This window comes from Mercenaria mercenaria, chromosome 3, assembly GCF_021730395.1.
Source record: "Mercenaria mercenaria strain notata chromosome 3, MADL_Memer_1, whole genome shotgun sequence".
NCBI classification, from domain to species: domain Eukaryota; kingdom Metazoa; phylum Mollusca; class Bivalvia; order Venerida; family Veneridae; genus Mercenaria; species Mercenaria mercenaria.
In genome coordinates, this window is record NC_069363.1 from 5884002 (window position 1) to 5896843 (window position 12842).

A 12842-nucleotide genomic window follows, 5' to 3' on the forward strand; every position below is an offset into this window, starting at 1 on the left:
ATGACCAATCATCCTATGAAGTTTCAACACTCTGGGTCAAGTGGTTCTCAAGTAATTGGTCGGAAACGGTTTTCCATGTTAAGGCCCCTGTGACCCTGACCTTTAACAGAGTGATCCAAAAAACAATAGGGGTCATCTACTTTGCATGACCAATCATCCTATGAAGTTTCAACATTCTGGGTCAAGTGGTTCTCAAGATATTGATCGGAAATGGTTTTCAATGATCAGGCCCATGACCTTGACCTTTGATGGAGTGACCCCGAAAACAATAGGGTCGTCTACTCCAGCAGCCCTACCACCCTATGAAGTTTGAAGGCTCTAGGTCAAATGGTTCTCCAGTTATTGATCGGAAATGAAGTGTGACGTACGGAAGGACGGACAGGGCAAAAACAATATATCTCCCCGCTGTATAATAAAATCGCTAGCAAATTTTATTTGTACAATATGCAGGGGGCCTCCATGGCCATGTGGTTAAGGTCACTGACTTCAAATCACTTGCCTGGTTCGAGCCTCACTTGGAGTGTTGAATTCTTCATGTGAGGAAGCCATCCAGCTGGCTTATGGAAGATTGGTGGTTCTACCCAGGTGCCAGCCTCGTGATGAAATAATGCGTGGAGGGGCACTTTGGGTCTTCCTTCACCATCAAAGCAGGAATGTTGCCATATGACCTATAATTGTGTTGTTAAACCCAACAAAATAAATAAATGTGTATAATATGCAATTTTACTTACTAATAATAATGGTCTGCAAAATTGACATTGCCCACAAAGTCTGCATTTATAAAATGAAACAAACAATTTGGGAAAAACCCTCCAAGTGTAATTCTGAAATATAAAACAGAAATATACTACTGACATATATATATATATATATTATCTGAACATCTAGAGAAACTTGAAAATAATACCTTTTCAAAACTGCCAATCATAGTTTGTCTGTTTGTAAGCTTATTTATAGTTGCAGCAGGTTTGACATCTGAAGAAAACTTTTAGTAGTGTTAGAGGGAGATGCTCCAACTCCAAGGCCTCTGGTTCTTTAGTGTGTCAAATGTAAGGCAAATGTAAGGCTAAAACTCATGACCCCTGGTTTCATAGTGAAACTGTCTTACACTGGAACCTTGGGTCTGCTTTTGTAAACCATTTAGTGTCTTCTTATTTGTCCTCACATTTATACACATATTCAGGTATTCACTAGGTACCAGTTTGACACTTTTCTATAAGTAAATGCAAACTTTTGATTTTCAATCATTTTAAACAGAGAAATCTACCAAATTTGTTTATGCATTTTCTTTATAAAGGGAGGTATTGAAATATTAAAACAAAAACTAAAGGGAGGTGACAATATCTGTTTTACATACCCCAGTGCCACTTTTTTACTTCTGTACCTCATTAACATTGGATGTATAACTCCTCTGTAGAAAGAAAATAAAACAAAAAGATATTACAATCAATATTCCCTACTTATACAGCGTATCATTTACATGTATTAATCTTCTAAAGTCTTTCAATTTAGTACAATGGTGCAACAAGATACCTTGGCATAAACAACTACAAGGCTAACAATATGAAAGTCTGATATATAATCAGGTATCGCATTATTAAAGTTTTTGAACAGAAAGAGTTGATTGATGTATTTATATGGAAGAAAAAAAACAACACTGTCTGTGGTCTGCTTGGTAATTTAACCTTTACCCTGCTAAATTTTTAAAATAGACTGGTCTATCATTTACTAACTGAATAGTGAATAGTGCAGACCAAGATGAGCTTGTATGGATGTGCAGGCTGATCTTGGTCTGCACTGGTGAAAAGGCAGAATCACTAGCCTCCTGCAGGCTATAGGTTAAAAAGCAATTTACACAGTTGGTGTTTCTGGTTTTTACTTGTTCGTACAGAACTAAGCACAACATAATTATAAACATTGTTTAAATATCAAACAGTTTCTCTATTTTCAGAGGTGACTGATTTCTTAAAGTGGGTGTCCCTTTTTCAACTTTCTTTTTGTCTGTTTGTACTATTATGTAAATAATGCCATCTATTACTAGTGGTATTACACCCACAAAACCACAAACACGTTTATTTTTTATTTTATAGTAAAACAATAACACAGTTGTATTTAGAAGTACATGTACTTACATGAAAGCGATATAAAATACTCTGATAAACATTTTTATTAGTGTGCGCCTCTCATTACATCTGAAGTTCCCATTGCTTCCAGGGCTTCACTTATAACTTTTATTTATTTTAACATTTTCGATAATTTACAGGTGGGTTTTTTTCAATTTATTTTAGATATTTCCATGGAAAGATGTAAGCACACTGCTTTAGATATTGCAATGGAAAACTGTAGCAAGACTGCTTTATATCAAAAATATATATGCAATGTAAGTATATTTTGAGTTCTGTGATTAAATTCAACAGAATCAAAATGGAGGGAAAAGAACTGATAGAGTATAGGTGCTTACCTATGTATATAATGGGCCTGCCATAATGCCAGGAAAATATAGTTTGTTCGTTCTCTCATATTACCATAAAAGAAAAATACCTGAAAAAAAGAAAAACAGAGTCATTTCAAATTCAGTAGTACAATATATATTCTTTTATACATTTGTCAAAGTTTTAACAAGACAGACTTAATAGTATACAAACAGAATACTGGTACATCAATATAAGAATTGTTTCTCCATTTTCATAACTTTTGTTAAACTACACATCCTGTTCACTTCCTGATTTCCCAACCAATTCTGTACTTATCCTGGGAATACTATCAGACAATGTTTACCTGTTTTCCTTTCCAAGCTCATTGCCACTTAATGATAACTTAAAGAAACATTTAATGCATTCAACAATTCTGTTATATCAACTTGGACTAAATCAATGTTGACTTCCAACGCCATGACAATGGCTAAAGAGATCACACAGTAGTTTAGATATAACACACCACATATTTGGAAGAGGACAACGTAAATTAGACACACCACCTATGTGTGAGTGCATTTCTGAAGTAAACATATATATTTGATGCAATACAAAATTCTTTTCTACTTGTAAAACCTGAGTAATCTGATCATAATGGACATTCTTGCATACCAGACGGGGATTTCCGATATTTTTACCGGTTCTGGAAAAATCCATCCCAGGGTGTAAGATGACTCTCGTGCTGTAAATGACGTATTATGAACTACATGTATGTAGAAGATTTATGTAGTAATTTACATTTTATTAACAAAAAAAAAAAAAAACGGAATAAAAATTCAGTACCTTTACAGTTCCTCTTTGTTCCTGATAGTATATTTCTCGATTCAGAACACGTTATTTAATCATAATTCATAACGTTATGCTGCAACTGATAAAACAAAACCGGAACTAAACATTGTTATTTGTTTTGAAACGTCATGACGACTTTCCTGTTTACAGACATTGGTTTCCCGCGCTTTGTTTAAATACACTGCCATAAGAAATAGTTCTAAAAAGAAAGCCGTTTGATTGATTTTATTTTTATTTCTTGAAATCGGTATGCAAGAAAAAGATTCTGTCATTGGTTATAGGTGCAGATGGAAATATCCGGCTCTCGGGTAACTGTTTAGGTGGTAACTCGGTAGGAACCTTGTTACCGCCTAAACAGTTATCCTCGAGGCCGGATATTACCATCTGCACCTACAACCAGTGAAAGAATCTTATAGCATTAATAAGTTAGAAAATAACATCCCTGCCCCTGTCCAGGTACGATTTCTTTCACCTACCAATAAAAACATGAGTACTCCAGGCAAGGCATCAGAAAAAATATGACCAAGTCTTTGTGGTATCATTGGTCCCCAGTTGGCATCCTGTAATATATATTTACATAGTCTATCAAAAACATATAAATACAAATAATTTTGAACAAGAGTAGCAAATGGTCACATTACAGCAAATTACTTTTGAATTTTAAACTACTCTAATATATGAGCAGATCAGTCGTCAATTTTCTCCAATTTGAATAATTCAAGGGCAATATTAACCCAGAGCTACAACACAGCTGCTTTAAAACTTGGCCATGATAATATGCCTAGATAAACATTCTGACTAATTTTTTTTTGGTGAACATTGGCAAATAACTTCTTACTTACTTAATTAAGTGAATAGTGTCAATTAACACAATATTAAACAATTCAAGGTCTCTGGAACAATCCAGATGGTTATCTAACATAACTTAGATATTATGCCCATAAACATTATAACCATGTTTGGTTAACATTGGATAAGAACTGCTGAAATTAGACAGCAGAAAACTATAGGGGATGCTGCCTGCTAGCCATCACAGGTGATCACATAATACATGAAAGACCAGTTTCAAGGGCAAACAAAAATAATTAGAGTCCTTTCTGAATAACTTGCACCAGTATTTTTACTGTGTCAACATATTCATTCTACATTTTAATGTCAAGGTTAGGCATTACAAAGTTATCTTTTATGCTAGCATAGTTTAGATTTCCTTGCTTTATACTCTTCTAAACAAGAGCTGTCGGAGGACAGCAACGCTTGACTATTCAACAGTCTTGTCAATTCAATGAATATTGAAGTGGAAATGGGCATGATTTTGTAAAATTGCAAAACAGGGTTATGGAACAGGTACAATGTATATCAGCTCATGACAATGGACAATTGTGTGAAGTTTCAATCCATTCCCATTAGTGGGTACTGAGATACCAGCTTACATGCAAAAACTTAACAAAAACAGCTAATAAAAAAGGGGGCATAATTTTGTAAAAATGCAAGGAAAAGTAATGGAACCTGTGCATTGCATGTCAGATCATCACGGTTAATGAGTGTGTGAAGTTTCAATCAAATCAAATTAGTGGGTGCTGAGATACCAGCTTACATACAAAACCTTAACCAAAAATTTCTAAGTTGGAAAAGGGGCATAATTTTGTAAAGAAGCAAAATAGAGTTATGTAACCTGTGCCATGTAAGTCAGTCAGGTTATCAAAGTAAATAAGTGTGTGAAGTTTCAATCCATCCCAACAAGTGGTTACCGAGATACCAGCTTACATACAAAAACTTAACCAAATCGCGACGCAGACACAGACGCCGACGCATGGGTGAGTCCAACAGCTGTACCTATTCTTTGAATAGTCAAGCTAAAAATACTCCAAAAATGTTGATGCTTACTACATCCATTTTAAGAAATATTTGTACAATAATGTTTAGATATTTATCTGTTATTTGTTAAGCAGCATTAAACAAAAGTATTGTACTGATGCATTTTTTTTTTGGAGGTGGGGGGGGGTAGGTTGTTTTTTCTTTCAGAAATATGGAAATAAAATGAACTGCTTTTACAACAAAAAATTAATCAAGTAGGTAATATGAATTTCATTGAAATGAACACATTCATAATGGCCCTTAGAACCTTCAAAGCTATGCTGATATATGGTATGCAATAGGTGAAGAGATATTTTCAATACTTACATTTGTTTCATGCTTGCCGTATGGTGCAGGTTTTGCCCACTGTGCAAATAATGTTATAACAGCTAGAACAAACCCCAAGATAACCAGCCCATAATGTACCCAGAACCGTGTACTTCCTTTCTCATACAGTTCCCATGGTAATGGCTAGAAAATAAAGGAGTTATGGGATAATTCAAGATAGTTCAGCTAGATGTGTCTTAAGTTATAGCATACAAATAATAGTATGAAGTAATTAACATAACTTCTGTAAAACTGAGAAAGCACAATGTATTAAAGCCAAAATGATAAATAACATATTAAAAACTTTGGTTAAGCATCAGAAATGACAAATGGGAAGTACTGAATATACTTTTATCTATTTCATCTTTTTTTTTACCTCTAACAGTCTGCCACACATGAAACATAGCCATACTCAACAAGTGCTCAAACATGTGACATTTGATAATCATTATCTTTAATTCTGAAACTGGCAATCAGTATTATATATAATCACATTTGCCTCAAGTCTGTTTTGCATATTTCTAAGTTACGTGCCATGGCTCCGGACTGATAAAGTGAAATCCCAAACAAAATCCCAGGTACACGACTTCACATGCTTACTAACATTCCATTAATGTTTCATTACCTTAGGTCAAACATCTTTTTTTTAAGTCAAGGGCCACAACTCTTGTATGGCAAAACTCCAGGCGCACAATTTCGCAAGCTAATCAACAATCCTGAGGTTTGATGACTCTAGGTCAAATACTTTTTGAGATACTGTGAAATCATAAATATTCGTGGGGAACTAATTTTCGTGGATTTCATGGTAGAGTCAATCCATGAAGTTTAATCCCAACGAACAAGTAAATTTCCCATGCATTTTATGATCAAAAGTTTAAATCCACGAATTCATATCCCCACGAAATTTCCGTTTTGACCAAAACCACGAAATTTCATGCCCACAAAATTAATTGATTTTTCAGTACACACATCACAAATTTGATGGACAGATGAATGAACATCTGGACAGACTGACAGAAGTAGGGCCACGGTCAAATCCCATCCAACTGAGAGTTCAGTACTGGTTTTTCCCAGGATAGATGGCTTTGTGTGTATCCTTTCTCCTGTCTTCTGACAAATAGCTACGCTAAAATAGCCGATCTATATAGCTTGCATCTAAAATTTCTCTCTTCTGAGGACTTTGTCTTGCTCTGTCTCCCTTATATGTGTGCATGTATATAAACACACCTTTGAATGGATTTATCACTGGTATTTACTGAACAGTTATGTGGACACATTGGTCGAGCGCACCTATGGTGGTTAGTCCAACTAATTTGATGCAATCCTAGGAAATGTTAAGTTATATTTCTTATTTCTTTGGGCAATATCTCCACTCGCATCAAACACTTGAAAGACCAAAATAGAAGAGGAAATTTCCAATGAAATTTTTTATCGCAGCCTATGCTTTACAAGCTATAGGTTTAAATGGTCATAAATTCAAATAAAAATTACATGTATCAAAACGGGATTCAATGCCTCATTAATTTATGTAAAAATTATCAAATAATTTCCAAAATAACAAATTCTCTGGTGATTTAAACCTATATATGTACTGTACAAGATTAACGTTTACTGTGTCTACACATCATATATGCAGGCGATAAAACCAATTACTTTACAGGACTGTGTACTGTGATTTATCCTGCATTATTTTGGTCCTTCGAAGTTTTGATGGTTAGACTGCCCGTCACAAATGGAGGTGACAGCCCTGCATTCATTTCTGGCTATTCCCATAGCGGTGTGTGCTTGGGTAATGGTAAAAATTCAACATGTGTCCCTGTGTGCATGTAGTAAACCTCAATTCATGATAATAAGACACTATCATAATTGCCTCAGTCAACCCTGCTGTGTCAAGTTGCTGGAAGTAAGGTGTAACTGGTTTTAGATGTTCCTAAAATAATGCTGCTAAAAAGCTCTACGGAGCTACAGTTAATTGTCTCACAAAACGACGGTAAGGCGTAAAAATAAATTGTTTGTTTCTAGTAAATTTTTGGCCCGACCCTAAATGTTTTTATGGCCTTGGGGACTTTTTTTAACTTTTTAACAAAAAGTTGCAAAACTGCACTTTTTATGCTTTAAACATGGTCAGAGATGTTAGAAATCAACTTATTTGTATTCATTTTTGGGCACAAAATAATATTTCCAAAAAGTCCCACTTAATAATAAAAAATCCTCTCCCCCCCCCCCCCCCCCCCAGACAAGCTTACTGTCACTGAGTGGCTGCTTTTTAATTTCTGACTTTTGCAGCCACTCGGTTTTTGGCATAGTTTGGTCTGACGTTACAGTTTGACCGTCACAATATAAAACAAACTGTATACGTCGGATTAGTTCGACTACCCCCACCCCACCTCAAAAAAAAAAATTACCGACCTACCTACCCTAAATTTTTTAGCATGTTGCCGGAAACAAACATTTTTTTATGCCTAAATAACATTCAAACCTACACAACAAGAAATAATTTTGACACATTAGAAACACATTTACACTGACTAACAATTTAGCACTCCCTGGAAAGGCTTTTGATTGGCATAGTGAATGCATGTGACAGATAATTAATCAAGATATTCAGGTATGCACTTTATTGTTCAAAAGCTTAAATTTCCTTTGAAAGAAAATATTAAAAGGAAAATACCGAGAATAGAGTCATCTTTGTTACGTAATATTTGAAATGGAGAAAATTATATCAACACCGTGCGTATTTTGTAACAAATATTTTGATTGGTTGTAATTTTGTTAAACGGTATTTCATTGGACTAAAATTACAACCCGGAAATGAATATCAACAAACAAGGACTTTGACATTTACTAATCTCTTATATGTACACACTGAAGTTAGTTAAGAGTTGTCATGCTGTTATAGTTATTTTATTTTTAACTTTGTCTCATGTTTTAACAATTCAAAACTATAATTCATTCCTTATAATGTTCTTTTTCGTCTGAAAGAGTATTATAAGAAAATGTAATATTATTTCGCGATGGCCGGATGGGTAGGATTACTTCTAGGGAGCTATTCCAGAAAATATCACCACCCCTTTAGTCCAAATAATAGAACGTTTTCGGGACAGCGTGATAACTTTTGACTGTCACTGTCTCCATCATGTCCAAACTTATTCTGCATATTTCTGTTAGGAAACCCCCAATGAAATCCGTTGGGAATGTTTTCTGGTAGATGTACACAGTATTTGTAATGATTACTTCTCTGATAAAGAATTTATGTTGACATTAAAGCATAAACAAGCCTTGCTGACATTTTATGAATGTATATTTTGTGTTTTGTTTCTGCAATTTAGTGTCATCAGCAGTCTGCTGTTTATTGAAACCAGTGTTTATGCTTAAGAGCTGTATTAAGTTCATTATGATAAAATGGGCACTTTCTTTTCAGGACTGAAACTACTACATGCATACCTCTCTGTAAACACCAAAATCAAGATGCATAGTAGATGTATGCCAAAATCTATTAAACATCATCCAAATACTGTTGATAGAAATCTGCTTGATTAAACAGCAAATATTCTACACTCTGAATGTTTTGAGTAAGGAAGTGTCTAGGGGTACGGATCCTTACATCTAGAATCTGATTCTAGAGGTACGGATCCGTTCCGCTAGACAAGTCTGTTAGGGTTTTGCTAGGGGTACGGACGTCCGTTTTTCTAGAGATTAATGGTCATTTACATTTCAAATTTTGTTGAAAATGAAATAACAAATAACACTTCATTAGAATTCACCTTAAACTTGGATCTAGATGGTTTACAGAATAACAACACTCCGATCTGTTAGATTTTCTTTCGAAACGTAAATAACCGAGGAACACAAAATAAATCACGAGGATTCGAATTGGCAGAAAAAAAGATATATTGATTTAACAAAATATATAATGTTAAATATGTTGGGAATTCTTTTAATTGATAATTAACCCTTAGTGTAGTTATGTTTTTCACACATTTGGTAGCCGTTATGAGATACAAGGGACGTTTTCACAAGCAGTTACTTTTGCTTAACTGATTATTAAACAATCAGTTACGTGCCAGTTATCATTATACCTTGTTAAAAAAAAGATAGGTGCATATTATTATGCCAAATTTATTTATATATTTTCTTTTTTTGCCAAATTTCAAATTGAATTCATTTAAGGGATAGATTCATTCATTAATCTAGCTGTTATCAACAGTTTATTTGACAACAAACTAATCGGCATGGAACAGTATATTCATTTGGAGTTCCTCGGTTATTTACGTTTTGAAAGAGAAGGTAAACAATCGGGTGAACGCTGGTATCTATAAACCAATTAGATCCAAGTTTTAAGTGAAGACTGGTTAAGTCTTACTTGTTATTTCATTTTCAACAAAATTTAAGACAGAAATAACCCTAAATCTCTAGAAAAAGGAGGTCCATACCCCTAGAAAACCCCTAACAGGCTTGTCTAGAGGTACGGATCCGTACCTCTAGAATCAGATTCTAGAGGTACGGATCCGTACCCCTAGACACTTCCTTTGAGTAATAGAATAGTTTTGGGAAAAAAAGGATGATTTACCATCGCGCAGGAAGTATCTTGGTGAATTTAAGCAGAGCTATATGAGTAAAAGTATAATTATTCTTTATATTCAACTTGGCATACAGTTTGTTGACCTGAACAAGTGTGTGTTGCAGCTTTGTACAGAATTCTTATTAATAATGAAACACTATCTCAAGTAGATACAGGTTTTGTCAAGAAATATTTATTCATTAAGACAAGCTCAGAACTATAAGCTGATTTTATATGCAAGTCATTAGCTAACCTTTTGTAAGGCTGAACTATTTTTTTTTTTAATCAAACTACTATGAAGGAATATTACAGTTTAAATGCATTTTTTTTTAGCCGCTTTTATAGCCGTTATTGAGCTATATTCCCAATGCCAAAAAGTATGTATTTTTCCTAAAATGAATGCAAAAAATTCCCAATATACATTGTGAAAAAAAATTTCATCAAAATTGCACAAACATTGACCAAATTATTGACAATTTTGTAATGGAAGTATGTTAAAGAGGTTGTACAATGTGAAACAAGTGTATGAGAAAGTGCTTAAACACATCTTTACTATATCCTATGGGACAAAATATTTCCCAATTTGGAACATTTACGCGTCAACATTCCCAGTTTTGTGGGTATAGGTTATGTTCCCAAATTTGCTAGAAAAAACCCTGAAATGTAAGATAATTTCTGGCAATTTTTAGTTCAAAAAGTTATTATTTCAGTATAATACACTGAAACATGCAGGCACATGCACTCCTTCTTGCCTTTTGCTGGCCTGTTAGCTTTGCAATGGCAATAAAATGGCTACAGCAGTCTTAACTGACAGAATGAATATTGCAACAAGTTGACTTTTCCTTTTAAGTGCTAAAAATCCCCATGCAGAAGTTGTCTAAATAAAGATATTTTTTATTGAATCCTGTTATGAAGAAAGAATATAGGAGCTAGTCTTATATAATATTTCTTTGAATCTTTCCAGAAAATGAAATGGAGACAGAAGCACTGAAAACAGAAGATTTGACAGAAACAGAAAGATCTGAGAGTAACTGCTTTGAGAATATCTACACTTACAAGTTTAAAGACAATGAAAAATTTATAGAAGGATGGAGAAAGGTCAGAGATGTGATAGTCAAAGATAAGCTATATGAGTCACTAGTTAAGGCTGAAGTCTACTTTTATTCAAGGTACTTTAATCATTTACTAGTATAATAGACACTGGAAATGTCTGTTTTCCATTGTATAAAGTCACAAATCTAACATTTAATTACAGGTTAACTGAAAATAGATGTTTGCCATAGACACTAAGGAACTTTTTATAGGATTATGTCACATAAAAAGCTTTGTTGCTAGTATTGTTTAAACAAAACTTATTTTTCAGTTTTTACTGTTTTCAGATCAATGCAAACTTCGTAACCATGACTTGTATGCATACATGTGATCTCCCGCGCGGGAGGGTCAAAATCCCGATTTTTTCACCTTGCCTCCCGTCTCCCGACCAAAACCATATTTCTCCCGCTTTTCAAAAAATAAAAATCAGTATTATGACTGGGTTGATAATTACCGAGGAGTGCCAAACATGTTTACACAGTAAATCAAAGTGTCACCGACTGTTGTGTATTATACATGTTTGCCACACATGTTCCTGGAGGAAAGAGTTGTTTTTCACAGGTGAATTATTAATTGTTTGTTTTGATAAGGGATTAGACAAGCAGGGCCTTTTCCACCTGTCTCACGGGGCCGAATATCTGCCCATTCTCAATGCCAATTAAGCTCCATTTTTACCAATTTGAAGCAAAAAAACTCCCAGTCATAAGAAATAATTCTCAACTGAAATGAATTTTGATTATTCAAAGAAAAATTTTGCTCGGTAATAAAATCACATAAATAATTGTTGGAAAAACCAACCCATTACTATTTTTAGAACAGGAGTGTTATTTCCCCTTTACGGAGTTACGCCATTTTCTTCCAATGTTTACCAAATTAATTTGCTAATAAACTGGACTTATTTCATTGAAAATTGGATGAAAACACACACTCATTTATTTGATAACATCAATCTACATTATTTTGGTATGGGTAAATACATGTTGATGCATTTCTATTTTCTATTTTTCATGTGAAATTCATCGATCTGTGGATTTTTAAACAATTAAAGGGCAATAACTATATGGAAAATTGACCAATCGAAAAAAACCTTGAAGGGCATCGTCGCAGTATCTTGGTTCATGTCTGTTTCAAGTTTGATGAAATTCTACCTGCTAGTTACTGAGAAATGGCTGCAGACGGACATTTTTCATTAAATCAAGGGCAATAACTCTGACGGAAATTGACCTATCAAAAAAAAAACTTGACGGGCATCAGCACAGTATCTTGGTTCATGTCTACTTCAAATTTGATGAAATTCTACCTGTTAGTTACTGAGAAATAGCTGCAGACGGACATTTTTTATTAAATCAAGGGCAATAACTCTGAGGGAAATTGACCAATCAAAAAAAAAACTTGACGGGCATCATCGCAGTATGTTGGTTCATGTTTATTTCAAGTTTCATGAAATTCTACCAAGTAGTTACTGAGAAATGGCTGCGGACGGACGGACTGACGGACGGACAACGCCATTTCAATACCCCCCTCCCGATTTCATCGGCGGGGGATAATAAATGGATGAGTGGAAGAGTGCAGAGCATTCATTATGGAAAAGTTTTATATATTTATTTACCAATATTCTGTGGAAATCCTGGTCCAGGTCATGATGTTTGTGTATTAGTCTTGAACAGCTGTTCTGTAACTCTGTACTTCTTATCCATATAAGTGGCCACTGACAGGAAGCATCTAACTGAAAGCTTTGGGATCTT

At 34.4% G+C, this 12842-nt stretch overlaps 1 protein-coding gene across 1 annotated transcript in view; it reads right to left on the bottom strand.

Annotated features, from left to right (window-relative positions):
• LOC123525530 (uncharacterized) overlaps positions 1-8197 on the bottom strand; it is a 51535-nt gene extending 43338 nt beyond the window's left edge. Inside the window, exons 1-6 of the mRNA XM_053537726.1 lie at positions 8116-8197; positions 5445-5588; positions 3740-3823; positions 2462-2541; positions 1358-1411; positions 732-824 (exon numbers count right to left, since the gene is read on the bottom strand). Coding sequence (XP_053393701.1) covers positions 732-824; positions 1358-1411; positions 2462-2541; positions 3740-3823; positions 5445-5588; positions 8116-8130 — 470 coding nt within the window. The 5' untranslated portion in view covers positions 8131-8197. The remainder of the gene's footprint in view (positions 1-731; positions 825-1357; positions 1412-2461; positions 2542-3739; positions 3824-5444; positions 5589-8115) is intronic.
• Between the last annotated feature and the right edge of the window lie 4645 nt (positions 8198-12842).